This window comes from Pelodiscus sinensis, chromosome 8 (assembly GCF_052426305.1).
Source record: "Pelodiscus sinensis isolate ZL-2025 chromosome 8, ASM5242630v1, whole genome shotgun sequence".
NCBI classification, from domain to species: domain Eukaryota; kingdom Metazoa; phylum Chordata; order Testudines; family Trionychidae; genus Pelodiscus; species Pelodiscus sinensis.
In genome coordinates, this window is record NC_143059.1 from 74,426,844 (window position 1) to 74,454,231 (window position 27,388).

Sequence of the window (27,388 nt, forward strand, 5' to 3'; positions counted from 1 at the left end):
CTCTGTGCTCCAGGGCAGCGCCGGGCCGGCCCCCCGGGGGACTGGCTGGGCAGAGGCGCGAGGAGCCGCGGGGGGGGGGGGGGGAAGCCGCGCGGCAGCGACAGGAGTAATGGGAGCACTTGATTTAGGGACAGCAGCCCTGGCAGCTGCAGCCGGGTAATTAGGAGTGTCAGGAAGACGGATCCCGGCTGAGGGCCACGTGCCCCCTCCCCCACTCGGCTAAGCTGAGCATGCGACCGCCCAGCCCTGCCCAAGGAGCCGCGGGCGAGCAGGGGGCCGATGCCCAGGAGTGGGGGGCGCTCCGACTGCACAGGCTGGCGCTGCTCGGGGCCTGGGGCTCAGAGGCAACTCCGGGCACCAGGGCCCGTGGCGGAGGGAGGCTGGCGGAGCCCCCGGCCCTGCCCGTCTCCCATGGCAGCGCGGCCGAGGGCAGTGGGCACCGCGGGGCAGGCTGCAGCCAGGCCACATGGAGCAGACTCCAGCAGCGGGGGCACAGGAGGGGCTCCAGGAGACCCCATCACTACCCTGGGGATGGGGCGACGGACGGCGGCCAGCCTACCCCCAGGGACAGCAGGGACCTGCCAGGGTGGGCCAGGCTGTGCCACGCTCGGGGCACCCAGCTGGGTGTGGGGCAGCCTCTGCCTGGAGTGCCAGCTCCCCCCTCGCCCTCCTCTGCCTTGGGGCCCAGCTTGACCTACGGCTTTAGGGAGAAGGCCCCTCCCTGGGGTCCTGCCCACAGCCCCCCGGGGCTAGGGGACCCCCCAGCAGAGCCCCAGGGGCTGCCTGGCCCGGGCCCACGGCACGGCAGGGAGGGCTGGGGGCTGCAGGAACCGCTGACTCAGCGGCTGCACCGGCTCCACCGCCCGGCCATGAATCAATGAGTCACTCGAGTGAGAAATTAACTCCAGGCTGCACAGATCCCTCATGCGCCGAAGGTCACACAGCGGGGCACTGCGCCCCTTGCCCCCCACAGGCCCCCCAACCTGCACCCAGCCCATCTCCCCTGCGCCCCCCACGGCCCCCCAACCTGCACCCAGTCCTGCTCCCCTGCGCCCCCCGCAGCCCGCCCCCCCACGGCCACCCCCAACCTGCACCCAGCCCTGCTCCCATGCGCCCCCCGCCCCCCACAGGTCCCCCAACCTGCACCCAGCCCTGCTCCCCTGCGCCCCCCGCCCCCCACAGGCCCCCCAACCTGCACCCAGCCCTGCTCCCATGCACCCCCTGCAGGTCCCCAGCCTGCACCTGCCCCCGCTCCCACGCCCACGCAGATCTCCCAGCCTGCTCCCTCTGCAGGGCTCCAGCCCACCCTGCTACAGATCTCCCCAACCCACCCCCCCCAGGGCTCCCAGCCTGCATCCCCCCCAGCCCTGCTCCCATGCCCCCACTCACAGGCCTCCCCAGCTGCCCGCCACAAGGCCCCCAGCCCACACCTATCCCTGCTCCCATGCCCCCTGCAACCCCTCCAACCCTCCCCAACCAGCAGGACCCCCAGAGCGCCCCTGCTTCCACCTCCCCGCAAACTCCCCAGCCCACACCCAGCTCTGCTCCCATGCCCCCAGCCCTCCCCCCAAACAGGCCCCCCCAGCCTGCACCCACCCCTGCTCCCTCTGCCGGGGACTCGCTCACAGCAGGCTGCCGCCAGTCCCCAGGTGAACGGTGGCGTGCCCCTCCGGAGCCAGGCCCTGCCATGGGCTGGGTGGGGGAAGCGGGCTCTCTGGAGACTGGGCTGCAGGCCACATGGTGGGGGAGGGCAGAGGATGGGTCGTGGGCTGCCTGGCTGGGCTGGGGTGGGGGGGCAGCAGGGGTCAGAGAACGAGCCACGGGCTGCCTGGCGGGGGGGAGGAGGGCGGGGGTCGGGGGACGAGCCACGGGCTGCCTGGCGGGGGGGAGGAGGGCGGGGGTCGGGGGACGAGCCACGGGCTGCCTGGCGGGGGGGAGGAGGGCGGGGGTCGGGGGACGAGCCACGGGCTGCCTGGCGGGGGGGAGGAGGGCGGGGGTCGGGGGACGAGCCACGGGCTGCCTGGCGGGGGGGAGGAGGGGGGGGAGAGAGGGCGGGGGTGGGGGGACGGGGTCTGCCTGGCTGGTGGGGGGGGAGCAGGGGTCGGAGGACAAGCCACGGGCTGCCTGGCTGGTGGGGGGGGAGCAGGGGTCGGAGGACGAGCCACGGGCTGCCTGGCTGGTGGGGGGGGAGCAGGGGTCGGAGGACGAGCCACGGGCTGCCTGGCTGGTGGGGGGGGGGAGCAGGGGTCAGAGGACGAGCCCCGGGCTGCCTGGCTGGTGGGGGGGGGGGAGCAGGGGTCAGGGGACGAGCCCCGGGCTGCCTGGCGGGGGGGGCTCACCCGAGAAGGCGTTGTTGGTGTTGAGGAAGTAGATCTCCTCGCGCCCGTCCCCGTCGACGTCGCAGGCCGCCACCCCGATGGCGTTGCCCTGCCGGTCCCGCAGCGCATAGTAGGGGGAGCTGCGCTCGTCCCGCGCCAGGTTCACCAGCCGCTGGCGCGCCCGGTCGTACTTCAGCACCAGGTTGGGCCCGTTGTACCTGGGCAGGCGGGAGGTGGGCTGGCGAGGCTGCACCGGGCCCCCAAGGGCATGGGGAGCCTCGGGAAGGGGCCGTACTGCCCGTCGGGCACTGCCGCTCCCAGGCCAGGAGCCAGAGGCTGCAGGGACATGGGGGGCGCTGCTCTGGGCCCGGGTGGGCCTGGCACAGCAGCACCGGGGGAGGCTCTCCTAGCCGGACGGCTTGGGGCGCTCTCGGGTCTGGCACCCGGCCATGGAGCCAGAGAGCTGGGCAGGCCTGGGCTGTGCCCAACCCACGGCAGCAGTGCGCCCGAGCCGGGGGGCAGGAAGGACCGAGCAGGGCTGCTGGGGGGCAGGGCCCGTATGGCCTGGGACTGGCACAGCTGCCTGCTTGGTGCCATGCTGAGCCGGGCCACGCAGCCAGGGGAGGGGCTGGGCCCTGCTGCCTGCAGCCAGCTTGGCACTTGGGGGGTGGGCTGGGCCCTGGACCCAGCCGCTCCCTCCAGAGGCTGCACCTGCCAGCCGGGGGCCCCTCTGCCACGCTGGGCCCCCAAGCACAGTCTGGGGGCAGGGCACAGCCCCGTGCCAGGGGCCCAGCAGCTGCAGGATCCCTGCCCTGCCCCCTCCAGCTGTGGGGCGGCCCCAGAGCGGGGCTGGGAGCCAGCAGCCGGCACAGCAAGGCCCCGGGACAGGCCGGGCAGCGGCAGAGCCTGGGCTGGCCCAGGACAGATCAGACGCCCACTGGGCCCCGCCCCGCCCAGTAAACACGTTACACAACGGCCAGGGCTGGTTACACAACCTCCTCCCGGCAGCGCCACGTGGCGGGGGGCTGGCTCACAGCTGCCCCCCACGCCCTGGGAGCGGTCGAGCCCCCCAGCCAGACCCCCATGCTGCCCCTCTCCTCCTGCTGGCAGCTCACTAGCCTCCCTGAGCCACTGCTGTGCCGAGGGGGCATAGCCCCGCGCTGCCCCACCCAGGGGTGCTGCCGGTGGGCGGCCATCCCCGCGGGACCATCTGACTGGCACAGCGGGGCGGGGCCTCTCCTGGGCCAGCGTGTGCCCAGCCGGGCCCCAGTGGCTGGGAGGCACCTGCCCCCCAGCGGGATCCCCGGGCAGGGCTTGACCCTCAGGGCTTGCCAGCGCCACACGCGCCCTGCTCAGGCCGGCCACCCCCCATCCGTGGGGCTCCATCCCTGGGCCAGGCTGCTCGTTCCTGCCACAGCGGGACCGGCCCTGCCCCCCACAGGCAGGCCTGGCTCCCCTGCCCACCCCAGCCTCCAGGTGCCCCCGGGCACTGACCGCTTGCAAGCCAGCCCCAGCCCTGCCCCCGGGGCACCCCTAGGGGCCTGTGCCGCCCAGTGCGCTTTGCTGGCTGCCCGCCCTGCTGGGTCCCAGGGGCCTGGGGCACCCGGAGCTGGAGGATCTAACTGGGCAGGGGTGGGGCCCAGCCCTCCGCACTGGGAACTATGGGGCAGGGACCAGGGCCATGAGTCTGGGCTGCCGTACCTCCCTCGCTGTGCCGCTGGCCGGGCCCCTCCACAGCCAGGAGCCCAGCGGGTGCTGCAGAGCGCGGGGTGCATGGGGAGCCCAGCAAAGGGCTGTTCAAGCCCCCCAGCTCAGCCTGGCCCCCGGGCCCAGGCACCCACCGGGCGGAGGGACAGTGGGACCCCGCCCCGCCCCCACTACCCACCCTGCCACCACGATGTCCAAGGCGCCGTCGGCGTCCACGTCGGTCACGGCCACGCCGTAGTTGAGCTGCGTGGGGTTGCTGTCGTAGTCGGGCGGGAGGACGCGGCCGGTGACGGCTGTGAACATGGGCTCGCTGCGCTGGGAACCCTGGCCAGGCCGCCACAGCGCCAGCAGCCACAGCAGGAGCATCCTCGGCACCTGGAGCCAAACCCACGGGCACTCAGCCCGGGACACACCTGAGCAGCCATCCCCTGCCCCGTCCCTCCCAGCCTGCCCTGCTGCCACGGCGAGGCCCGGTCACTGCCACAGGTGGCTCCACAGCTGGGCCACGGTCCGGCTGCCGGCCCACACTCGCCCTGGGACAGTCCCTGCCCTGGACACGGGAATCGCATGTGGCAGCCACGGAAGGGGGCCCACCCTGCGTGGCACCAGAGCTGCTGCACCGTGGCCACCAGCGTCCCAGTGCAGAGGAGGTCGGGGACGGGGGACCCGGACTGCAAGGTCTGGGCGAGCCCCACAGGTGCAGCTCAGCGCCAGACTGGTGAGGTGCCCGGCTGTCACCGCCCAGCTAACGAGACGCGGGCACCCGACCGCAGGCCACACGAGGGTAATGGAATTCCACGGCCACCGGCCACGGAGCTCCGGAGCCTGCAGAGCTCGGCCAAAGGGAGGCAGCCACACGCCCGACCCCCCCTCCCGGGGAAGAGCAGCAAGCGAAGCCGGGGCTGTGCCAGAGGCGCCCGGAGCCCGGAGCCGGCGCCAAAGCAACATGCCATTGCCATGGCTCATGCCACCCGGCAGGGGACACTGAAGGCAGTGAGCCCTGAGGCAGCCACGATGACAGGGCGGGGGGCTGCTCCTGCAGCTCCCCCTTCCCCACGGCATGAGCCCCCCACGCTGGTGCCTGTGCTAGGGAGGAGCCCTGCCTCGGCAGGAGGGTCACCGAGCACGGAGGTCGAGCCAGGCACATTCACCCCACCCAGCCCAGCCCCCGGCAGCAGCAGGGGACTCCCAGGGAGCACCCCAGGGACAGCACTGGGGGGGTCAGAGCTGAGTGCACACGGGTTTGGTTCCAGGCACCCCCAGCCATGGGAGCTGCTTGGCTGGAAGACAAGGGGGGTGCACCCCAGATTCAAGCCCCCAGGCTGAGGGCCTGTGGCAGGGATAGCTTCTTCCCGAGCACCCCCTTGTGGCCTAGGCTGCTGCTGCAGAGCCCTGCCTCAGTTTCCCCATGGTTCAAGTGCTCTCAGAAGCAGCCCTTCCTGGGCTGGGTTTATTCCAATGAAATCATTCAAGACAGCTCACGTCAGCCACCCAGCCTCTCCCACTGGGGCCCAAGGCCTCGCTGGAGAGGAGCCCTCCCCTCCCCCCTCCTCGCTGTGTCCGAGCACCCCGGCTGCTGCCCCAGACCCAGCTCTGCACCCCGGCAGAGACAGCAGGGCTGGCCTTCCCGCTGCTGGTGCTCCAGGCCCCAGGGCTGCCCTCCGGGCTGGGGGGTGGGAGCAGCCAGGCACCCTGGGGCACTAGGGCCACTGAGGGAGGCTCAGGGCTTCCCGACACCAGGCAGGCCACCCTGGCTCTGGAGCGCCCACGACGGGGCGGCATCACCCCCGACTCACAGAGCAGCAAATTCCCCACCCTGCCCAGAGCCAGCCCCCCCCTCCCGCCAGGGCCCCACCCTGCCCAGAGCCAGCCCCCCCCCTCCTGCCAGGGCCCCCCCCTGCCCAGAGCCAGCCCCCCCCTGCCCAGGGCCAGCCCCCCCCCCCCTGCTGCCAGGGCCCCACCCTGCCCAGAGCCAGCCCCCCCCCTCCTGCCAGGGCCCCACCCTGCCCAGAGCCAGCCCCCCCCTCCTGCCAGGGCCCCACCCTGCCCAGAGCCAGCCCCCCCCCTCCTGCCAGGGCCCCACCCTGCCCAGAGCCAGCCCCTCTTTGCATCCCTGGATGGGCTCTGCCTTGCCAAGATGCAGCCCCCTCTCGAGCCGCCCTGCCAGACGGGGCTCAACTCCCCTTCCCCTCCGCACCAGCCCTTCCACCCTGCTCCCGCCACCACCAGCCCCGCCCTGGGCACCGAGGAGGGAGGCTCTGCCCGGCACCCTGCCCAGTCTGTGTCCCAGCCGGGCGGCCGGCTCCTGGGGCGACGTGTCCAGCCGCGGGCGGGCCCGGGACACGGCAGGAGGCTGCGACAGGCCCCGACCCGGCCGGCTCATCGCGCCCGGCACTCGCAGCGCCTGGATGTGGCTAATTAAGCTAATACATCAGCGGGCCCCTCGGCGGGATTGGGAGGGAAAGGCCATGAATTAGCCAGGCCTGCCTCGCAGACCCCCTCACGCCCCAGCCCTGCCCCGGCAGCAGGCCGTGCCCACGGGCTGGGCCACCCCCCAGTGCTCTCCCGCTTGGCCCAGCCTGCTCCCCAGCCAGCTGCAGGAGAACCCTCCAGGGCCGGATGGAGCCTTTCCAGGAGGAACAATGTCCCTGATTGGAGACAAAAGGCCGCTCCAGGGATCCAGGCCTTGCGACTGGGCGGGGGTGGCAGCGCGGCCTGGAGCCAGCTCCCCGCTGGGTGCTGCCAGCCAGGAGATGCCAGGCATGTGGCCACGGCTACAGGCTGCCAGGCCTGCTGGGTGGCACCGGGTGGCTCTGCCTGGCTCTGCCCATGCCCCTCGCCGCACAGACCCAGCCACTGGCCTTGTGCACACAGGCCTGCGACACCTGGACGCCCTCGGCTCCCCCCCAGGCCCTGCCAGGGCACCGGGGACATCACGCAGCTGGGGCTGGGGACGGTGTGCACCCGGGGCATGGCCACCCTGCAGCTGGTACAGCCCCCAGCCACCCCGGGCTTGGCCATTGGCCGTGTCCACCCCAGCCCTGCGTGGGGGCTGGGCTAGGGGACTGCCGGCCCATGCCTGGGGCTGCCCCGCCCCTGCCCCTGCCCCCACCAGTCCCTGGGAGCAGCACCCGCAGCTGCACAAGCTCCTGGGCTCCCAAGCCTGCCCAGTCCCCCTCCGTTCCCAGCCCACTCGGGCCAGGGACAAAGCACCAGGGGAGCCCCCACCCTGGGGCAGCCGTGTGGGTGCTGGGGGGAGGTAACGGGAGGGGCTGCAGAGCCCGGGCCAGGCCGGAGCAGCAGGGCTCAGGAACCTGGAGCTGGGGAGTGAAGGGTGCGGGCCTGGCCCAGGGTGGAGTGTCCCTGCTGCAGAGACTGCTCCGGGGGGCACACCGGGGACAGCCCAGGCCCCGGGGCTCAGAGCAGAAGAGTAGAGGGCACCTGGCACTGAACCAGGGGTTTACCCCCCCCGGCCTGGTGTTGGATGATGCCGCAGCACCCTGTTCCCGGCACACCCTCCAGTGCAGGCAGAGCCAGCCCCCCCCACCTCCCCCTCCCCCCTCCACAGGGCTGCCTCCCCCCCACCTCCCCCTCTCCACGGCTGCCTCCCCCCCCCTCCCCACACAGGGCTGCCTCCCCCCCCCCCCCCCCTCCACAGGGCTGCCTCCCCCCCCCCCCAAGTCTCCCCTCCTCACACTGGGCAACCCCCCCCCAGACAGGACAGCCCCCCCCCCCCAGGCAGGGCAGCCCCGCCCCCCCCCAGGCAGGACAGCTGGCCCGCGGGCAGAGGGGCCAGCGCAGGCAGCAGAGCCGGGCGCAGTCGTCGTAGCAGCCCCCAAACCCATGGCTGCCCCCAGAGCCCCCAGCCTCTCCAGCACCTGTGCCCACAGGCCAGTCTCTGCAGGCCACACCCTGGCCCCGAGAGCGACAGGGGGCCGCCCCATGGCCACCTTCCAGCCCTGCAATACCCACTGCTGCTACAGCGCCCAGGCACCAGGCTCATCCTGCCCAGCAGGCTCGTCTCCCCGCCTGGCACCAGAGCCCAGGGACCCGCCGGGCAGAGCTGCTCTCCCCAGTGAGCCCACCCGTGCGGGCCCCGCTCTAGCCAAGGGCGGCAGGTCGCTCCGGCGCCGCTCCAGCCGACAGCTCCAGCGCTCCTGTCCCGGGCACTGGCCCTCAGCTGGGCGGGATCTAGGGTCCAGGGAGGCCCCAGCCCCTGGCCTGCAGGAGTTTCCATCACACCCAGGATCACAGTCTGGGTCAATGGCTCCAGGCCCCTCTCCCCGGACGGGCCCAGCGCTGCTCAGGGTGGCTGATGGGCCGTACGGGCAGAGCCTGGATTGCCAGCTCCCCAGCCTCACCCCCCAGCGGCCAGTCTGCTACCCTCAGCCTCCCCAGGGCCAGAGCGCCCGGCTCTGGGGCGCAGCCAGCTGCTAATGCAGTGTGGCGCTGAGCAGTCACCTTAGCATCCGCGCGCCAGCCGGACGGGACCTTGTCTCTGCCAGGTGCTGCCACTTCCCCTGCAGGCTGCCAGCCAGCCCCTGTACCGCAGGAACGCTGCAAGCACATACCCAGCCCCGTCCTCCATGCCCCCTGCCTGGCACCCCCATCCCTGGGGCCCAGCCCTACAGCCAGCCCCTGTACCGCAGGAACGCTGCAAGCACATACCCAGCCCCGTCCTCCATGCCCCCTGCCTGGCACCCCCATCCCTGGGGCCCAGCCCTACAGCCAGCCCCTGTACCGCAGGAACGCTGCAAGCACATACCCAGCCCCGTCCTCCATGCCCCCTGCCTGGCACCCCCATCCCTGGGGCCCAGCCCCTACAGCCAGCCCCTGTACCACAGGAACGCTGCAAGCACATACCCAGCCCTGTCCTCCGTGCCCCCTGCCTGGCACCCCCATCCCTGGGGCCCAGCCCTACAGCCAGCCCCTGTACCGCAGGAACGCTGCAAGCACATACCCAGCCCTGTCCTCCGTGCCCCCTGCCTGGCACCCCCATCCCTGGGGCCTGGCACCCCCATCCCTGGGGCCCAGCCCCTACAGCCAGCCCCTGTACCGCAGGAACACTGCAAGCACATACCCAGCCCTGTCCTCCGTGCCCCCTGCCTGGCACCCCCCATCCCTGGGGCCCAGCCCTACAGCCAGCCCCTGCCCAGCCCCCCAACACCCAGCCCTGTCCCCTCCCACCCCCACAGCCAGCCCTTGCTCCCTGCCTGGCACACCCATCACCCCCCCTGCCCTGTTCTGTTCTCCATGCCCCCTGCCTGGCACCCCCAGCCCTTGCCCCCTGCCTGGCACCTCATCACCCACCCCCAGAGCCAGCCCTTGCCCCGCTCTCCGTGCCCCACTACCTGTCCCGCCCCGGCACCCACGTGCTGCCCAAGCCCATCCCCGTCGCCTCCTGCCCGAGCTCCCGCCCGCCCGCAGCTACTCACGGGCCCCGTGGCCGGCGTCCCAGCCCCGCTCGCAGTCCCCCAGCTGCAACCCAGCCGGCCCGCGCGCCCCTTATGGGGAGCCAGCCACGGGCAGGCGGCCAATGGGCTCGGGGCCGGGGCCGCGCCGGCCAATGGGGAGCGGGGAGGCGGGGCCGGCGGCCAATGGGGAGCGGGGAGGCGGGGCCGTCGGGGCTGATTTACTACCCGGCGTGGCAGGGCTGGGGTCCCGGGACTGGTGGCTGCGGGCGGCACGTGGCCCGTGGCCCGGCGGGCTCCTGGCCTAGGCGAGGGGGGTTCCCCTGCGGGGCTGCCCTGGACCGGCCTGCCCCACGCCGGAGCCGGCCCCCCCCAGCCCACAGGACAAGGCCACGTGCCCCGGGGCCACCCCGCTGGCTGCAGTGTGACCAGCCACGAGCCGCCCTGCCCGGAGGGCCCCCCCCAGTGCCCCGGGGCCACCCCCCCCATGCCCAGTGCCCCGGGGCCACCCCGCTGGCTGCAGTGTGACCAGCCACGAGCTGCCCTGCCCGGAGCGCCCCCCCCCAGTGCCCCGGGGCCACCCCCCCCATGCTCAGTGCCCCGGGGCCCCCCCCATGCCCAGTGCCCCGGGGCCACCCCGCTGGCTGCAGAGTGTGACCAGCCACGAGCCGCCCTGCCCGGAGCGCCCCCCCCCAGTGCCCCGGGGCCACCCCCTCATGCCCAGTGCCCCGGGGCCACCCCCCCCATGCCCAGTGCCCCGGGGCCACCCCCCCATGCCCAGTGCCCCGGGGCCACCCCCCCCATGCTCAGTGCCCCGGGGCCACCCCCCCCATGCCCAGTGCCCCGGGGCCACCCCGCTGGCTGCAGAGTGTGACCAGCCACGAGCCGCCCTGCCCGGAGCGCCCCCCCCAGTGCCCCGGGGCCACCCCCCCCCATGCCCAGTGCCCCGGGGCCACCCCCCCCATGCTCAGTGCCCCGGGGCCACCCCCCCCATGCCCAGTGCCCCGGGGCCACCCCGCTGGCTGCAGAGTGTGACCAGCCACGAGCCGCCCTGCCCGGAGCGCCCCCCCCAGTGCCCCGGGGCCACCCCCCCCCATGCCCAGTGCCCCGGGGCCACCCCCCCCATGCTCAGTGCCCCGGGGCCACCCCCCCCATGCCCAGTGCCCCGGGGCCACCCCGCTGGCTGCAGAGTGTGACCAGCCACTAGCCGCACTGCCCGGAGGGCCCCCCCCAGTGCCCCGGGGCCACCCCCCCCATGCCCAGTGCCCCGGGGCCACCCCCCCCATGCTCAGTGCCCCGGGGCCACCCCCCCCATGCCCAGTGCCCCGGGGCCACCCCCCCCATGCCCAGTGCCCCGGGGCTGCCCCCCCGCTCCATGTGGCTGACTCACGGAGAGCCAGACCACGCCCAGAACCACGGCGAGGCAGTGGCAGGGCCCGGAACAGAATGCGGCTCTCCTATGTCCCAGTCCGCAGCCAGTCGCGCCCGCCCCCGGCACCTGCAGCCACCTGGCTCCCACCGCACCACCCCCTCCACGGTGCTGTGGGACTGGGAGCACCCGTGGGTGCCTGTGCCACCTGCTGCTGAGGCCAGGAGAGGGGCTGTGCCAGCAGCGTACCCCCAGCCTGTGCTCTGTGCCCACAGGGGTGCTGGGGCCCAGGCGCCCACCCAGCTGTTGCCCGCCTTGCACTGAACTTAGCTCCCCAGTCCCCACTGCGCACGGCTGGATGTCTCAGCCCGGCCTGCTGTTACCAGCACAGCCTCTACCACAAGCAGGTAGGAAACAGGCCGGCAGGAAGCCAGGCCGAGCATGCTGAGACTGCCAATGGGGCAGGCCCTGGCGGCTCCCAGGCCTCCAACCTGGCTCATTATGCCACTGGGGATGCAACGTGGCCCCTCCTCCCACGGGAGCATCCGAGCACATCCCCTCCCCCGCCCGCACTGCTGTCCATCACTGGCTCACGCCTGCACACTGCCCCTCCCGCCCAGCGCCTGGCGCCCCCGCTGCTCACGTGCCGTCCCCCTGCCCCTGCCCCACATGCTGGGCTTGCTTTTACCCGTCGGAGGCGCTGGTCTGTGTGCTCCCCGGACCCTGTCCTCACAGCCCTCCGTGCGCCCGCAACCCTGCATCCCCAGCCCCAGAGCGAGGGACTCACCCAGGGCTGCCCAGGAAGTCTGGGGCTAAGGGGGCAGGCAGGGCCTCAGGCCAGCCCCCCACGCACAGGGCAGCCCTTCCACTGCCCTTCCCTTACGAAAGGGGGCTCAGACATGTCATGGGGGCAATGGGAGCAGCGGGTGGGCGAAGGGGATGGATACGCACACAGGACAGCAGGGCCAAGAGCTTCTCCCCCACCCTGCCCCACTCCCAGGAATAAGGGACCCAGGGGCAGGTGAGAGAGGCCCATTCTGGCTGATCAGAGCAGGTCTCTCAACTGAAGCTACAGTTAACCTGGGGAACTCACAGCCACAGGACGCCATAGGGGCATGAGCTGAGCATGACCCCAGCACGGTGGGGCATTTCTGCATATTTGATGGGGTAGGAGGGGCGGATTCTCTCCCCCCAGGTGACCTATCCTACTACCCCAGCACCCATCCCTTCCCCCACCCTGCATACTCCACCCTCACACTCATCTCACCCACCCAGCCCCAAGGGGCCTGGACCCTGCCCTTGTACTCTGGCTGCTGTAACAGACCAGGCCTTTAACAGTCCTGGCTGTGTGGGAAAGAGCTGCCCGGGGCGGGGGGGGGGGGGGGGGTTGGAGTTGAACTAGCTGCGGGTAACTGCAGGGCCTGGGGGAGCACCGGGGGCTGGCCGGGGGGGTAGCTGCAGGGCCTGGGGTTCACCAGGGGCTGGCTGGGGGGGTAGCTGCAGGGCCTGGGGGGGCACCGGGGGCTGGCCGGGGGGAACAGCTGCAGGGCCTGGGGGGGCACCAGGGGCTGGCCGGGGGGGTAGCTGCAGGGCCTGGGGGGGCACCGGGGGCTGGCCGGGGGGTAGCTGCAGGGCCTGGGAGGGCACCGGGGGCTGGCCAGGGGGGTAGCTGCAGGGCCTGGGAGGGCACCGGGGGCTGGCCAGGGGGGTAGCTGCAGGGCCTGGGGGGGCACCGGGGGCTGGCCGGGGGGGTAGCTGCAGGGCCTGGGGGGGCACCGGGGGCTGGCCGGGGGGGAGCTGCAGGGCCTGGGGGCACCGGGGGCTGGCCGGGGGGGAGCTGCAGGGCCTGGGGGGGCTGGCTCGGGGCTCTTTGAGCCGTGGCAAGGGGCACCTTGGCTAATGACAGGAGCAGGGAGCCGTGCGGGCCGGGCGCAGGGACAATGGACAGGAAATGAGCCCCGGGCTGGCAGCGAGATAGGGCGAGCGGGGGGGGGGGCACAGAGAAAGGCAGCGCCAGGGGGGAGGGGCTGTACAGCTGCTGGAGCTGGCATGTGAGTGCCACACACAGCAGCCAGCTCCCGGCACCCAGCCCAAGGCTCCACCAGTGGGTCTGCCCCGCCCCCAGGGTTCCCCTGCACCCATGGCCGGGGCTCTGCGAGGGCCCGTCCCCTCCCCGCCACACGTCCCACATGGGACCCCACAACGTTGCTGTAACCCCCTTCTGGGACTCAGCTGTGGGGCCAGCCTCCCGTAGCCCCCCACATCCCCATGGAGCCAGCCCCTACCTGTCACTGGGTGCTGGAATGCGCTGAGCCCCCCAGGCAGGCCACAGCCCTGGCCCCCCAGTCCCTGCTGCCTCTGCAGCCGGCCGCACAGGAGACACCCCTGAAGATGGCCGTGGCAGCAGGCACAGGGCAGCAGGGCGTGGCGTTTCAATGCCTCCGGGCGCCCACAGGAGCCCTGCGCGGTGCCCTGGCCCGCCGTGTGGATGGGGACTGGGCTGTAAGCTGCATTGGGCAGTGTCGTTTAGCTCCTGAATTTGCAGAGGAGACGCCCTATGAGCCTGTTCTACCCCCAGCTACGCCCCTGTGCTGCCTGGGCCAGACGATACGCCAGGGGCTGCCGAGTGGCAGGAGCTATGGCTGGCTGCACCACGCTAGCCACAGTGGCACAGTCACGGCGCGGGGGTGCAGGGCCTGTCCCACCCCGCTGGAGAACCAGCTAGGCTGTGCCCACTTAACCACACTGCACGGGTGTGGACTGGCCTGTGTCCACCCAGGGCCTCGCAGTGTCTCCACGTAGTTCAAAGCAAGGGTGCCGTTTATGGGCTGGGGGGGCGGTACCCCTTGGAAATTGGAAGCCCTGGGCTTTATGCAGGTCTGCTTAAAGCTGCATGCCCTGCAACAGAGTTTGAGCTGCTCCCAGCTTTGTCCTGGGGCGGGGAGTCTGCTACACGCAGGGAGGCGGGGGATTAAGAACAACAAAAGACCAGGCACTTCAGCCATTGCAGGGTCATTCGGCCACGAAAACGTGGCTGGGCCCTCCACCTGAGGACTAGGGGGAAGCAGGAACGAGCGTTGTGCCACAGGGATCCGCGCTCGGGCCGCTCGTGAAACCTCTCGTAGGTGTTCTGGGAGAAGGAGCGAGCAGGGACGCGCCCGAGCTGACTGCAGAGCTACAAGGGATCGCGCAGAACCGGAATCCGTTGGGAATCCCGAGGACAGGACGAGAGGGGACGTGGCCGCTCCTTACAGTCCTGGCCAGCTCGGACACCGCCTGCGGCTCTGGCCCCTGGCTAACAAGCTCTGCTGGATTTGGGGCGGCACAGGGCGGCAACGGGAGCGAAGAGGTTAACAAGACGGGGACTGTGGAAAATAAAGGACCAGAGGCCGGGGCAGGCGGGGTCTAGCAACTCCTGCCGGGGGTGGGCGCATGGAGCAAGGGAACGTTCGGTTCTTTGCTCCTTCACTGACAACGCCACAAGCCCCCACTGGACGCTGCCGGGACCTTCAGGGGAGCTGGCAGCTCCCCCCACCCAGAGCCACAGGAACCTGGCACAGCACGAGGAGAGCCTGGCATGATGGCCCCTGCTCCCCAGCCCTGCCCGGCCGCCTGCCTCCAGCACCCACCAGGCAGCATCACCCCTGCACTCCTGGTACCCAGCACCTGGGCGGCCTCCCTGCACTGGCCCCTGGTGCTCCAGCCATGATGCCCCCAGCGGGGCCTGCACACAACACGTGAGCCCAGCCAGCCGTCCCAGGCCCCCTCTGCCAGCCGCCCTCCCCCCAGGTCCCCCCCACTCAGGCTGTGTCCTGCCCGTCCCCCTTGTCCCCGCTCCAATGCTTCCTGTCGCCAGGACGCCATGGCGCTGTTAATTATTCATTAGCACTAAAAGCCCTTGTGCAGCGTGGAGGGTCTGCCCCCACGGCCTGAAACCAGATCCCCGCGCCGGCCCCGGGCAAGGCAGCCCCGGCTGGGCACGGAGCACACGGCGTGCTGGAGAGCGTCTCCCGGGACAGCGTCAGCCCAGCTCCCTTGGGCGGGTTTGCGGCCGTGAGCAGCCCCCACCCACAGCCTCCCCGTGGCCCGTCACAGCCCGGTGCTGCCCGAACTTCGCTGGCAGGCTCTGGCCATCCAGGGACTGGCGCGGGCGGGGCGCCGGGGCCCGGCAGCTCTGGCCTTGGGCGGGGGCGGGGCGCCGGGGCCCGGCAGCTCTGGCCTTGGGCGCGGGCGGGGCGCCGGGGCCCGGCAGCTCTGGCCTTGGGCGGGGGCGGGGCGCCGGGGCCCGGCAGCTCTGGCCTTGGGCGGGGGCGGGGCGCCGGGGCCCGGCAGCTCTGGCCTTGGGCGCGGGCGGGGCGCCGGGGCCCGGCAGCTCTGGCCTTGGGCGCGGGCGGGGCGCCGGGGCCCGGCAGCTCTGGCCTTGGGCGGGGGCGGGGCGCCGGGGCCCGGCAGCTCTGGCCTTGGGCGCGGGCGCGGGCGGGGCGCCGGGGCCCGGCAGCTCTGGCCTTGGGCGCGGGCGGGGCGCCGGGGTCCGGCAGCTCTGGCCTTGGGCGCGGGCGGGGCGCCGGGGCCCGGCAGCTCTGGCCTTGGGCGCGGGCGGGGCGCCGGGGCCCGGCAGCTCTGGCCTTGGGCGCGGGCGGGGCGCCGGGGTCCGGCAGCTCTGGCCTTGGGCGCGGGCGGGGCGCCGGGGCCCGGCAGCTCTGGCCTTGGGCGCGGGCGGGGCGCCGGGGCCCGGCAGCTCTGGCCTTGGGCGGGGGCGGGGCGCCGGGGCCCGGCAGCTCTGGCCTTGGGCGCGGGCGGGGCGCCGGGGCCCGGCAGCTCTGGCCTTGGGCGCGGGCGGGGCGCCGGGGCCCGGCAGCTCTGGCCTTGGGCGCGGGCGGGGCGCCGGGGCCCGGCAGCTCTGGCCTTGGGCGGGGGCGGGGCGCTGGGGCCAGGCAGTTCTGGCCTTGGGCGGGCTCAAAGCTCTTTACAGAGACACCCGAGTGCGGCCGAGCTAGGCGCAGCCTTGGACGCCGGGACGACGCGTCGGGTTCCGCCCCACATGTGCCCCCGTCGCCGCTGGCTCAGACTCCAGCAGCCGGGAGAAGGGGGGTTTATTGCTTCTCTACAGCCCAGCACAGACGGGATCTGGTCTTAGCCACTGCCCTGGGGTGAGGCCCCTGCTGGGCCGTGCGACACGCAGCCGCCACTGGGGTCCCCCACAGTCCCAGCAGAGCAACCAGCAAGGGACTGACACTGCACCAGACACCCACACCCCCCCCCAAGGCCCTTCTCCAGCCCTCTCCCCACCGGTCCCTCGCCCGTCGCTCGGCCCTAGCCCGGGAGGTCACCCCGCTGCTGGGCTGTCCCTGAGCCCTGCCGCACGGAGGGACTTTTGACAGCCCTGGGGACCTGAGCTCCGTGGAGCTGCCGTGCAGCATGAGGCCAGGACTTGCCACTGCATGGCTCGTGGCCCGTGGCCGTGGCTCGTGGCCGTGGCTTGTGGCCGTGGCTGGCCTCCCGTGGCTGCTGCTGCTTGGGGCAGAAAAGAGCCCCGGCCCTTGGCACTGGCTGGCTCTTGCCGAGGGGCTCCCATCTGGGCCCCCCATGGGCTGGTACCTCCCCCGGGGCTCCCCAGGCTGCCCTCCCGGGGGGGAGCCAGCTCAGGAGCATCCAGGGCCGGTCTGGGGCAGTGCACAGGGCTGTAGGGAGCTGAAGGAGCCCGGCCTCACGAGGGAGAAGCAGCGGGACCAGCTCCCCACCAGGCGCCCGGCCCAGGACGTCCCTGGCCCCGTATACCCGGCCGCTCCCTGCGGGGCCCAGCGCCGGGGATCAGGAACGTGGCCACCCCATCCTGGCCCCCTCCCCGCCGGGTGCCTGGAGGCCACGTTCTCTGCTCCCCTAGGCAGGCCGAGCCTCCAGCCTGCCAGCCCCAGGGCCCCGCCGAGAGCAAGCCGGTGAGGAGGGGCCATTCTGACAGAGCCCCCCTGGCCTGCCTGCTGGGCCCTGCCAGAGGAGGCTGCTCTCCCTGGCCCAGAGCGCGGGTGCCAGGGGTCCGGGAAAGAAGCCCTGGGAACACCGGGCGTGCCAGACGCCGGGTACTTTGTGCTCTGGGCCGGCCGGCGAGGGGCGCGGGGATTCCTACCGGCGCAGCGACCGCCTTGGGCTGCTCCCCGGCTTTCCTGCGCTGCTCAACCACGTTCTCCTCCTGCCGTGGTTGGGATTTTAGGGGAAAGCAGCTGGCATCTCCACAGAGCCCTGGTCTGCTTGCACCGGAGCTTGTCCCTGCCCCCAGGGAGGAGCTTACGGGCTGGGGACACGCCCCGGCCCGCGCACCCTGGTGCTGTGCAGCGCTGGGCGTCGGCGTCTCCGATTTCAGCACTTGCTGCTCTGGCAGCGCGGTGGGCACGCGGGGGCGGTTCAAGGCCCATGGGACAGACTCTTGGCGCTGACCCATAGCAAGACCCATGGGTCCAGCCACGTGGGTGAAGGCAGGAAAGGCCCCAGGGGCTCCGCCATCCCACCTCATTCCTGCTCCAGCCTCAGGCCTCCCCCGGGGGGGCTGGGCAGCGGGAGCCTCCCACCTGTCTCTTCCACAGCCCAGGGGCAGTGCTCTGGATGAGCCCTGCGCCCGGCCGCCGTGGAGCCACTAAGCAGGGGCCTGGCCAGGTGGGGCAGCCCCAAGGAGGTGGGGCTTGGCGGGAAGCTGTGTGGTGAGCCAGGGCCCCAGGGCGGTGCAAGGGAATTCCCAGGGGATGCCCCAGGAAGCCCATGAAGAGCCGTATGCGGAGCAGGCCGTGGGTGCCGGGCGGGATCCCAGCTGGGCGCAGCCCTGGCGACCGGGTTACCCCCGGAGCAGGCCGTGGGTGCCGGGCGGGATCCCAGCTGGGCGCAGCCCTGGCGACCGGGTTACCCCCGGAGCAGGCCGTGGGTGCCGGGCGGGATCCCAGCTGGGCGCAGCCCTGGCGACCGGGTTACCCCCGGAGCAGGCCGTGGGTGCCGGGCGGGATCCCAGCTGGGTGCAGCCCTAGTGACGAGCTACCCCCCGGAGCAGGCCGTGGGTGCCGGGCGGGATCCCAGCTGGGCGCAGCCCTAGTGACGAGCTACCCCCCGGAGCAGGCCGTGGGTGCCGGGCGGGATCCCAGCTGGGAGCGCAGGGCGAGGAGACATGGGCCGTGCACACAAGCTCAGGCTGCCAGCGGCTGCGGGACGGGCGGGGCTGGCGCAGGAGCAGTGAGGCACGGAGCCTGGGTGCTGTCGCACTCCTGGCCTGCCAGGCCCCCCTCCTCCCTCCGCCGCGCGCGGGTGCCTGGGCCATGGAGAGCCAGGCCCTGGCCCTCTGTTGCCGGCTGGCGCTGGGCGCCCTCAGGACCGGTCCGGCTGAGGGGGCAGAGCGAACGGGCCGGGCAGCCAGGCAGGGGGCACAGGGCTGATCCCTCCCCCTCGGGGTGCTGAGCTCTGGCGCCAGCCCAGCGCACAAGGAAATCGCCCAGAGAGGCCGGGGAGGGGGGGCTCTGTGGGCAGGGCGAGCAGTGGGGGGGGTCGGGGGAAGGAGTGGCCTGTGGGGGGGGGCACAGGTTGGGCACCAGTGGCCCTCTGGCTTTTAGGGAGCTTCTGCTGCTCCTGGTTGGGGTGTGTGGCTGCCGGGCCTGCCCCCCCACAGCACGGCCCATTGGGGGAGGGGAGACCCCTCTGAGCGGCCGCCTGGGGTACAACTGGGGCACCAGAGGGAGGGCTTGGGGGGGTAGAGGGAACACCCAGGCAGATAAAGAGAACGGGATGTGGGGCAGGGAGCAGGGGGAGGCGGGGCAGTGACAGACACCCCAGCCAGGGCTGGGAGGGTGGGAGCTGGACCAGGGCGGCCTGGGGTCCCGGGGGGGCAGGGTTGCAGGGCCCCAGATAGGCCGGCCCGGGGCCCCGGGGGAGCAGGGTTGCAGGGCCCCGGATAGGCCGGCCCGGGGCCCCGGGGGGGCAGGGTTGCAGGGCCCCAGATAGGCCGGCCCGGGGCCCCAGGGGAGCAGGGTTGCAGGGCCCCGGATAGGCCGGCCCGGGGCCCCGGGGGAGCAGGGTTGCAGGGCCCCGGATAGGCCGGCCCGGGGCCCCAGGGGAGCAGGGTTGCAGGGCCCCGGATAGGCCGGCCCGGGGCCCCGGGGGAGCAGGGTTGCAGGGCCCCGGATAGGCCGGCCCGGGGCCCCGGGGGAGCAGGGTTGCAGGGCCCCAGATAGGCCGGCCCGGGGCCCCGGGGGAGCAGGGTTGCAGGGCCCCGGATAGGCCGGCCCGGGGCCCCGGGGGAGCAGGGTTGCAGGGCCCCAGATAGGCCGGCCCAGGGCCCCGGGGGGGCAGGGTTGCAGGGCCCCAGATAGGCCGGCCCGGGGCCCCGGGGGAGCAGGGTTGCAGGGCCCCGGATAGGCCGGCCCGGGGCCCCGGGGGAGCAGGGTTGCAGGGCCCCGGATAGGCCGGCCCGGGGCCCCGGGGGAGCAGGGTTGCAGGGCCCCGGATAGGCCGGCCCAGGGCCCCGGGGGGGCAGGGTTGCAGGGCCCCGGATAGGCCGGCCCGGGGCCCCGGGGGAGCAGGGTTGCAGGGCCCCGGATAGGCCGGCCCGGGGCCCCGGGGGAGCAGGGTTGCAGGGCCCCAGATAGGCCGGCCCGGGGCCCCGGGGGAGCAGGGTTGCAGGGCCCCGGATAGGCCGGCCCGGGGCCCCGGGGGGGCAGGGTTGCAGGGCCCCAGATAGGCCGGCCCGGGGCCCCGGGGGAGCAGGGTTGCAGGGCCCCGGATAGGCCGGCCCGGGGCCCCGGGGGGGCAGGGTTGCAGGGCCCCAGATAGGCCGGCCCGGGGCCCCGGGGGAGCAGGGTTGCAGGGCCCCGGATAGGCCGGCCCGGGGCCCCGGGGGGGCAGGGTTGCAGGGCCCCGGATAGGCCGGCCCGGGGCGCCGGGGGAGCAGGGTTGCAGGGCCCCGGATAGGCCGTCCTGGGGCCCCGGGGGAGCAGGGTTGCAGGGCCCCGGATAGGCCGGCCCGGGGCCCCGGGGGAGCAGGGTTGCAGGGCCCCAGATAGGCCGGCCCAGGGCCCCGGGGGAGCAGGGTTGCAGGGCCCCGGATAGGCCGTCCTGGGGCCCCGGGGGAGCAGGGTTGCAGGGCCCCGGATAGGCCGTCCTGGGGCCCCGGGGGAGCAGGGTTGCAGGGCCCCGGATAGGCCGGCCCGGGGCCCCAGGGGAGCAGGGTTGCAGGGCCCCGGATAGGCCGGCCCGGGGCCCCAGGGGAGCAGGGTTGCAGGGCCCCAGATAGGCCGGCCCGGGACCCCAGGGGAGCAGGGTTGCAGGGCCCCGGATAGGCCGGCCCGGGGCCCCAGGGGAGCAGGGTTGCAGGGCCCCGGATAGGCCGGCCCGGGGCCCCGGGGGAGCAGGGTTGCAGGGCCCCGGATAGGCCGGCCCGGGGCCCCGGGGGGGCAGGGTTGCAGGGCCCCAGATAGGCCGGCCCGGGGCCCCGGGGGAGCAGGGTTGCAGGGCCCCGGATAGGCCGGCCCGGGGCCCCGGGGGAGCAGGGTTGCAGGGCCCCGGATAGGCCGGCCCGGGGCCCCGGGGGAGCAGGGTTGCAGGGCCCCGGATAGGCCGGCCCGGGGCCCCGGGGAGCAGGGTTGCAGGGCCCCGGATAGGCCGGCCCGGGGCCCCGGGGAGCAGGGTTGCAGGGCCCCGGATAGGCCGGCCCGGGGCCCCGGGGGGGCAGGGTTGCAGGGCCCCAGATAGGCCGGCCCGGGGCCCCGGGGGGAGCAGGGTTGCAGGGCCCCGGATAGGCCGGCCCGGGGCCCCGGGGGAGCAGGGTTGCAGGGCCCCGGATAGGCCGGCCCGGGGCCCCAGGGGAGCAGGGTTGCAGGGCCCCGGATAGGCCGGCCCGGGGCCCCGGGGGGGCAGGGTTGCAGGGCCCCTGATAGGCCGGCCCGGGGCCCTGGGGCTGGGCCGGGTGGGCGCGGTGGCTGTGACGTACCAGCCAATTCCAGCCCCGCGCTGCCAGGGGCTCCGAGCCGCTCGGCCTCCCGCAGACATAAATCACTCTCTAATTTCTCCCATGAATAATTGATTGTGCCTCGCGGCCGGCGATCAATCTGCTGCGTGCACATGCACAGAAACCCCTGGTAATGAAGGGGATCAGGATCTGTCGCTATCGATTCGCCGTGTGAACGGCCCTTTCCCTGCAATCCGGCCGGCTCGCTTCCCGGGCAGGGCTCCCGCTGGGCACACGGCGGGCGGAGGGGCTGGAGTCTCAGGCCCGGGGCTGCCCCGTGCCCAGCCAGGCTGGAGTTGGGGGCCGGCTGGGGCTCAGGCGTGGGCCCTGCTGCTGTGGCCTGTTTGCGGAGGGGCAGGCAGGGACCCTCCCGTCCGGTGTGTCAGCGTGCTCCGTGGAACCGCCCCGAGAGCGCTGCTGGGGGCCGCTCCGCGTGGTCTCCTGCCAGCGCCACGGCCAGGGAGCCGCGGCTCCTGTTGGCTCCGTCTGCAGCCGGAGGGAGCCGTGGGACATGCCGTGGGCCGGGCAGCGGGCGCTGGCCAAGAGAGGCCTTTCTGCGGAGAATGGAACCCGCCCCCGTCTGCTGGGCCCGCGCCGGCACCTCTCGCTGTGGGCAGAAGCGTAAGAACCAGCTGGGTGGCTTGGCCTGGCAGCTCAGGGATGCCAGAGAATGCAGGGCAGGGCCAGGCGGGGCAGGGGAGGGCAGAGGAGGGCAGGGCGGGGCAGGGGAGGGTGGGGCAGGGGAAGGCTGGGTGGGGTGGGGTAGGGAAGAGGGGGCGGGAGTGGGACGGGGGAAGGTCGGGAGGGGCAGGGGGGTGGAGAAGGGCACGGGGGTGGGGCGGTGCAAGGGCAGGTGGGGCAGGGCAGGGGAAGACCAGGTGGAGGGGGGCGGGGGAAGGCCGGGTGGGGTGGGGCAGGGCAAAGGGGATGGGGCAGGGAAGGCCGGGTGGAGTGGGGCAGGGGAGGGCGGGGCATGGGAAGGCTGGGTGGGGTGGGGCAGGGGAGGGCGGGGCGGGGGCAGGCCAGCTGGTGTGGGGCAGGGCAGGGCAGAGGGGATGGGGCAGGGGAAGGCTGGGTGGGGTGGAGCAGGGGAGGGCGGGGGCAGGCCGGCTGGTGTGGGGCGGGGCAGGGGAGGGCGGGGCGGGGGAAGGCCAGCTGGTGTGGGGCAGGGGAGGGCCCTGGCAGCCCTGGCGGGAGGGGTGTCCTGCTCTGGGCCCAGCAGCCCTTCCAAGGGCACCCGGAGAGGAGCGGCGAAGGGAGAAGCCAGCTGGCCAGCTGCTGGGGACGCGTTCCAGGCTCCACCCTGCCTCTGTCTAGCAGCAGCCTGGACCCGCTGCCTGACCCCTGGCCCCATGTGCTTAGCTGGGGCCATGGCTCTGGGGTGGGGGCAACCCCCTTCCGCTCGGTCACCAACTGCCCCCGTGGACGCTCTGACTGGCGCTGTGGGCGGCTCCTTCCACAGGCCTGGGCCATCTTCAGTCAGGTCTCCAGCCCACTCAGACACCTGCCCATGTCTCCGGAATGGCCTGGGGAGCAGATGTAACCCTTTAGCCCCACTGAGGAGCAGTCTGCAGGGCAGAGGGAAACTGAGGCACGCTTTGGTGTAATAAATATATCACACAGAAATCCCACTTTGTCACAGAGCCAACATGGACTAGATGGAAACGGCCAAAGAAGGGGGGGAAACTGAGGAAACGTTGAGGAGGTGGGGGGAAGGTGGCAGGAGAGCTGAGGATGGATGGGGAAGCCAAGGTGGGGGCTGGGATGAAGGAGGGAGCTGGTGCAGTAGGAGCTAGAGCAGGGGCCAGGGTGGACAGGGGCAGCCAGCATGGGGGATGGGGGGACGGGGAGACGGGGAGCCAGTGTGGGGGATGGGGAGCCGGGGAGCCGGCGTGGGGGATGGGGAGACGGGAAAGCCGGCGTGGGGGATGGGGAGATGGGGAACCAGCGTGGGGGATGGGGAGACGGGAAAGCCGGCGTGGGGGATGGGGAGACGGGAAAGCCGGCGTGGGGGATGGGGAGCCAGCGTGGGGGATGGGGAGACGGGAAAGCCGGCGTGGGGGATGGGGAGACGGGGAGCCAGCATGGGGGATGGGGAGCCGGCGTGGGGGATGGGGAGACGGGAAAGCCAGCGTGGGGGATGGGGAGCCAGCGTGGGGGATGGGGAGACGGGAAAGCCAGCGTGGGGGATGGGGAGCCAGCGTGGGGGATGGGGAGACGGGAAAGCCGGCGTGGGGGATGGGGAGACGGGGAGCCAGCATGGGGGATGGGGAGCCGGCGTGGGGGATGGGGAGACGGGAAAGCCAGCGTGGGGGATGGGGAGCCGGCGTGGGGGATGGGGAGACGGGAAAGCCGGCGTGGAGGATAGCGGGACGGGGGAGCCGGTGTAGGGGCTGTGATGGCGCTTCGGGGAGCCCCCGCCCCTGCGCCCCCACCCCCAGCCAGACGTGACCCTCGGCCGCCAGTGGAGCAGAAGGGTTATTGGTTCGCAGAGACCCGGCCTGGCTTAGGGGCGATGCTGCCACAGGAGCCAGGGCAGAGCCTTAGTCCTCCCTTCACCCCCTTCCTTGGTCTAAAAACCCCCTCCCTCCCCTAGCCCAGGGACTGACTCCACTCCCCGGTTCTACCCCCGCCTGGGGCCAGTCCCCGCCTCCCTTCTCTTGTCTCCCCCGGGGAAGAGCCTCGTCATCTGCTCCAGCTGGGCCAGGGGTCTGGGCCAATGCACAGGTGGGGGAGTCAGGTGTGAGGGGCTGGGAGCTGGGGGCGGGTGGTGTGATGCCAGCGGGGCTGGGAGCTCCGTGGGGGGGGGGGCGATGCCATGTGTGGGGGGGTGGCAAGAGGCAGGGTGTCAGGGGAAGCCCTCCCAGCCGTGATGGGACTGGGATGGGAAGACACAGGACCACGGTGCTGTACGAAGGGCCAGGGAGGGGTCTGCAAAGCACTTGTGAGCCGTGGCCTGTGCTGTGCTATGCGTGGCCTGTGTCGTGCTACGTGTGGCCTGTGTCGTGCTACGCGTGGCCTGTGTGTGTGCCACGTGTGGCCTGTGTCGTGCTACGTGTGGCCTGTGTTTGTGCCACGTGTGGCCTGTGTCGTGCTACGTGTGGCCTGTGTTTGTGCCACGTGTGGCCTGTGTTTGTGCCACGTGTGGCCTGTGTCGTGCTACGTGTGGCCTGTGTTTCTGCCACGTGTGGCCTGTGTTGTGCCACGTGTGGCCTGTGTCGTGCTACGTGTGGCCTGTGTTTGTGCCACGTGTGGCCTGTGTCGTGCTACGTGTGGCCTGTGTGTGTGCCACGTGTGGCCTGGGCCTGTGCTAGGTCGGTGAAGTTCTGACTGCTCTGGGCTAATGTTTCTCGTCAGCCCCTGCAGGACACCATGGAATTTGCCTGGGAAAGGCTGCCTGGCTGCCCCGGGAGGGAGGCCCAGCCCAGCCCTCTCTCATCACAGCCCCTGGGGGCCAGGTGAGGCTCTCCGTGGCTGCAGCAGCTCCAGCGTCACAGCTGGGAGAGGGGCATGTGCCCTGGCTAGGGCAGGTCCAGGTGCTCCCCGGCCAGAGTGAGGAATGCAGCAAACTGGCCACTCTCCCTGGCAAAGGGGAATGGCCAGCAACGCCCCTATGAATCAGCTCCCGCCCGCAAAGGGCACCACGGGGTGGGAGGCTCCGGGCGGGGGCACCCCCAGCCAGCCCCTTTCACCTGCCTGGTGATTCTGTCTGTCTCGACACGGGGAACGGACACTTGACAACAGGCTCTTCAGTGCAGCAGAGACGAGTCTGACCCGAGCCTCTGGCCGGGCGCGAGGGGCCGTGCTCAGACTGGACTCGAATCGAGCATGGGAACAGTGACCAACGGGGGATTCTCCATCATGCGCAATTTGAAAATCGAGACGGGACGTTTTTCTAAGCGCTGCTCTCGGGATTCTTTGGGGCAGCTCCATTCTGCACAGACACGCAGTCTGTGGGAAGAGCCTCCGTGGGTTTTGTGGGGCTCGCAAGCAACAGAAGCCGTCCTGGGAGAGGGGAGGTCTCGCACGCACCAGTGACCGGTTAAAGAGAGGAAACAAAGGCCTGGAATAAATGCTCGGTTTTCGGAGCGAGGAAGGTCCCCCAAGGGCCGCGCTGCCCTGGCCCTGGTCAACATATTCACACGTGATCTGGGAAAAGAGGCTGCTCGTGAGACATCGACGTGCTCGCGATAGTAAAGCCCCCGGATCAGTCAGTCCACAGCTGACTGCGAGGAGCTACAGAGGGATCTCCCATCACCGGGCGACGGGGCAGCGCAAGGGCAGGTGAACGTCAGTGTTGACAAATGCAAAGTGATGCCCCGTGGAAAACAGCATCCCAATTACACGTACAAAGCGCTGGCTCTAAATGAGCCGTTACCACTCAAGCAAGAGCCCTTGGCGTGGCTGGGGAGAGCGCTCGGAAACATCTGCTCCATGTGCAGCGGCCCTCAGCAGAGCCGACAGGATGGAGGAGCCATTAGGGAAGGGTTAGATAAGAGGACAGAAAATAGCAGGATGCCACATTAGAAGCGCCAGCCCCCCGCTAGCCCTGGAGCACACAAAGTCTACTAGCCTGCCCCACCCCGGCTCCGGGGAGGGTCTCTCTGCTTCTCAGCCGGGGCCTGGGGCAGTGAGGGGTCGTGGTGCATTTTGCATCTCACTTGTCTGCGGCCCCCGACCCACACAAGGCTCCCCAGCCCTGCTCTAGGGATTCCCGTGACAGTACAGAAAGGAACCAGCTCAAGCGCCGGCCCAGAAATCAGGAAATTACACAGCAGCCCGGGCGCCTCTGGCAAGCATGGGGTCTGTGTGATGGGTCAGGACCCCACCTCAGACAGGGCCAAGCCCACAAGCATGGGTCCGACCATCTGACCGCGAAGGGGGCACTCGCCCCACAGAGCTCCGGGCCGGGTCCTTTGCCTCAGTCGCTCCCCTGGTGTGTGAAAGTCGGACAGACACCCACGCCACGCACAGTCCTTGTCTTTGGTCAAGGTGTGATCACGGGAATTCTCCCCCACCTCAGGCTGGGGCCCTGAGCACCTTCTCAGCTGCAGCTGCCACACTGTTCGCTCTGCATCGCTGCCCGCTTGGCCACTCTGCCATCACTCACCTCGCTGCCAGCGGCTCCATCATCCACGGCTCTGCTGCTGTTCACTGCCAGTGACTCCATCATCCGTGGCTCCACTGCTGTTCCTTGCCAGCGGCTCCATCATCTGCGGCTCCACTGTCACTGCCAGCAGCTCCATCATCCACAGCTCCACACCATTCACTCCACTGCCAGATGCTCAATCATCCATGGCTCCACCACTGTTCACTGCCAGTGGCTCCATCATCTGCGGCTCCATCATCCACGGCTCCACACCATTCACTCCACTGCCAGCGCTCCATCATCTGTGGCTCCACAGTTCACTCCACAGCCAGCTGGCCCATCATCCACTGCTACCAGCGATTTCAGCTCTAGTGACACAACCAGAGGCTCTCTGTGATCAGCTCCATCAGTGCACCGTGCAGAGAGGGTCAGTGGCATCGAGGGCCCTTACACAGGCCCACAGCCCCAAACACAAGCTCCGGGACGCTGCATGGTGGCGAGTGCGTGCTGTCCCATTCGGCTGAACCCTCAACCCAGGCATGCCACGCCACCAGGAAAGCTCCCTTTGCTAGCCCTGTGCCCAGTAACACAGCGACTTGGCTCTAACCACTGGACAATGCTGCGCACTGAGGCAGGGTGGGCGTGTCTACACAAGCCAGGCTGCTGGAGGACAGCGGGGCAGGGCCCTGTGCGCTGGGAGGCACCAATCAGTTCTTTCCTTGACCCCAAGCCTAATCAATTGGAGCAAATGAATTTCCCCTTCCCCAGAGAGCAGACACTTAGCCTGACCTGGCACCGTGCAGCTCAGCCCTCCAGTGCCTGGCCAGGGCTGGCGGGAAGGACGGGAGCTCACTGCCCCAGCTGTGGAAGAGGGGAGTTTGCAGCAGCACCCCAGGAAGGGAAGGCGCTTGGGGGACAGAGGGGTGGGCAGGGGCTGCCGTGCAGCCAGGCCTGTGGGCTGAGAGCGCGTAGCTGCTCGGGCACTGGCAGCTCCGTAGGCTGTTCAGGGGGAAGCTTTCTGGGCTGCTCCTAGGTGTTTGCTCTCAGCCAGTGCTGGGCCCCCACTAGCTGGGCTGAGCTGGAGAGCGCTCGGACAGAGCCCCACGCCCAGACCTCAGTGCACACACCTTCCCTGGGGAGAACGGGGGGCCCCTGCACCATGCGCCTTGCACCCAGCCCGAGCCACCGTGCCCCGGAGAGGAAGTGCCTGCAGCAGGACCCCCAGCGCCCTTTCCCTCTGGCCCTGGGGCTCTGGGAAGCCCTGCGGGGGTGGCAGGCAGGGGCCGGGATGCAGTTTCAAGTTGGACAGTGCTGCCAAGAGACACCAAGTGGGACAGCCCAGAGTGCAGGGGTCCCCGGGAGCAGAGCCCTAAAGCACTAGCCGTGGGGACACCTCAGGAGAGCCTGGGGCTGCTGCGGGAAAGCACAGCCTGGGGCATTATTTCATAATAGAAGACCTGGGGGCCACCGGATGGCATTCATGGGCAGCAGGTAACACACAGAAAGGAAGTTCTTCCC

At 71.8% G+C, this 27,388-nt stretch overlaps 1 protein-coding gene across 3 annotated transcripts in view; it reads right to left on the reverse strand.

The window, feature by feature from the left end:
- CRTAC1 (cartilage acidic protein 1) overlaps positions 1-17,062 on the reverse strand; it is a 34,190-nt gene extending 17,128 nt beyond the window's left edge. Inside the window, exons 1-3 of one of the 3 annotated variants that reach the window (XM_089780302.1) lie at positions 16,930-17,062; positions 4,204-4,400; positions 2,340-2,536 (exon numbers count right to left, since the gene is read on the reverse strand). In XM_089780302.1, the coding sequence (XP_089636428.1) occupies positions 2,340-2,536; positions 4,204-4,391 (385 nt within the window). In that variant the 5' untranslated portion in view covers positions 4,392-4,400; positions 16,930-17,062. Of the gene's footprint in view, positions 1-2,339; positions 2,537-4,203; positions 4,401-8,486; positions 8,625-9,460; positions 9,577-16,929 lie in introns of those variants that run through there. The other 2 variants (XM_089780301.1, XM_089780300.1) reach the window with 2 other exon arrangements.
- Between the last annotated feature and the right edge of the window lie 10,326 nt (positions 17,063-27,388).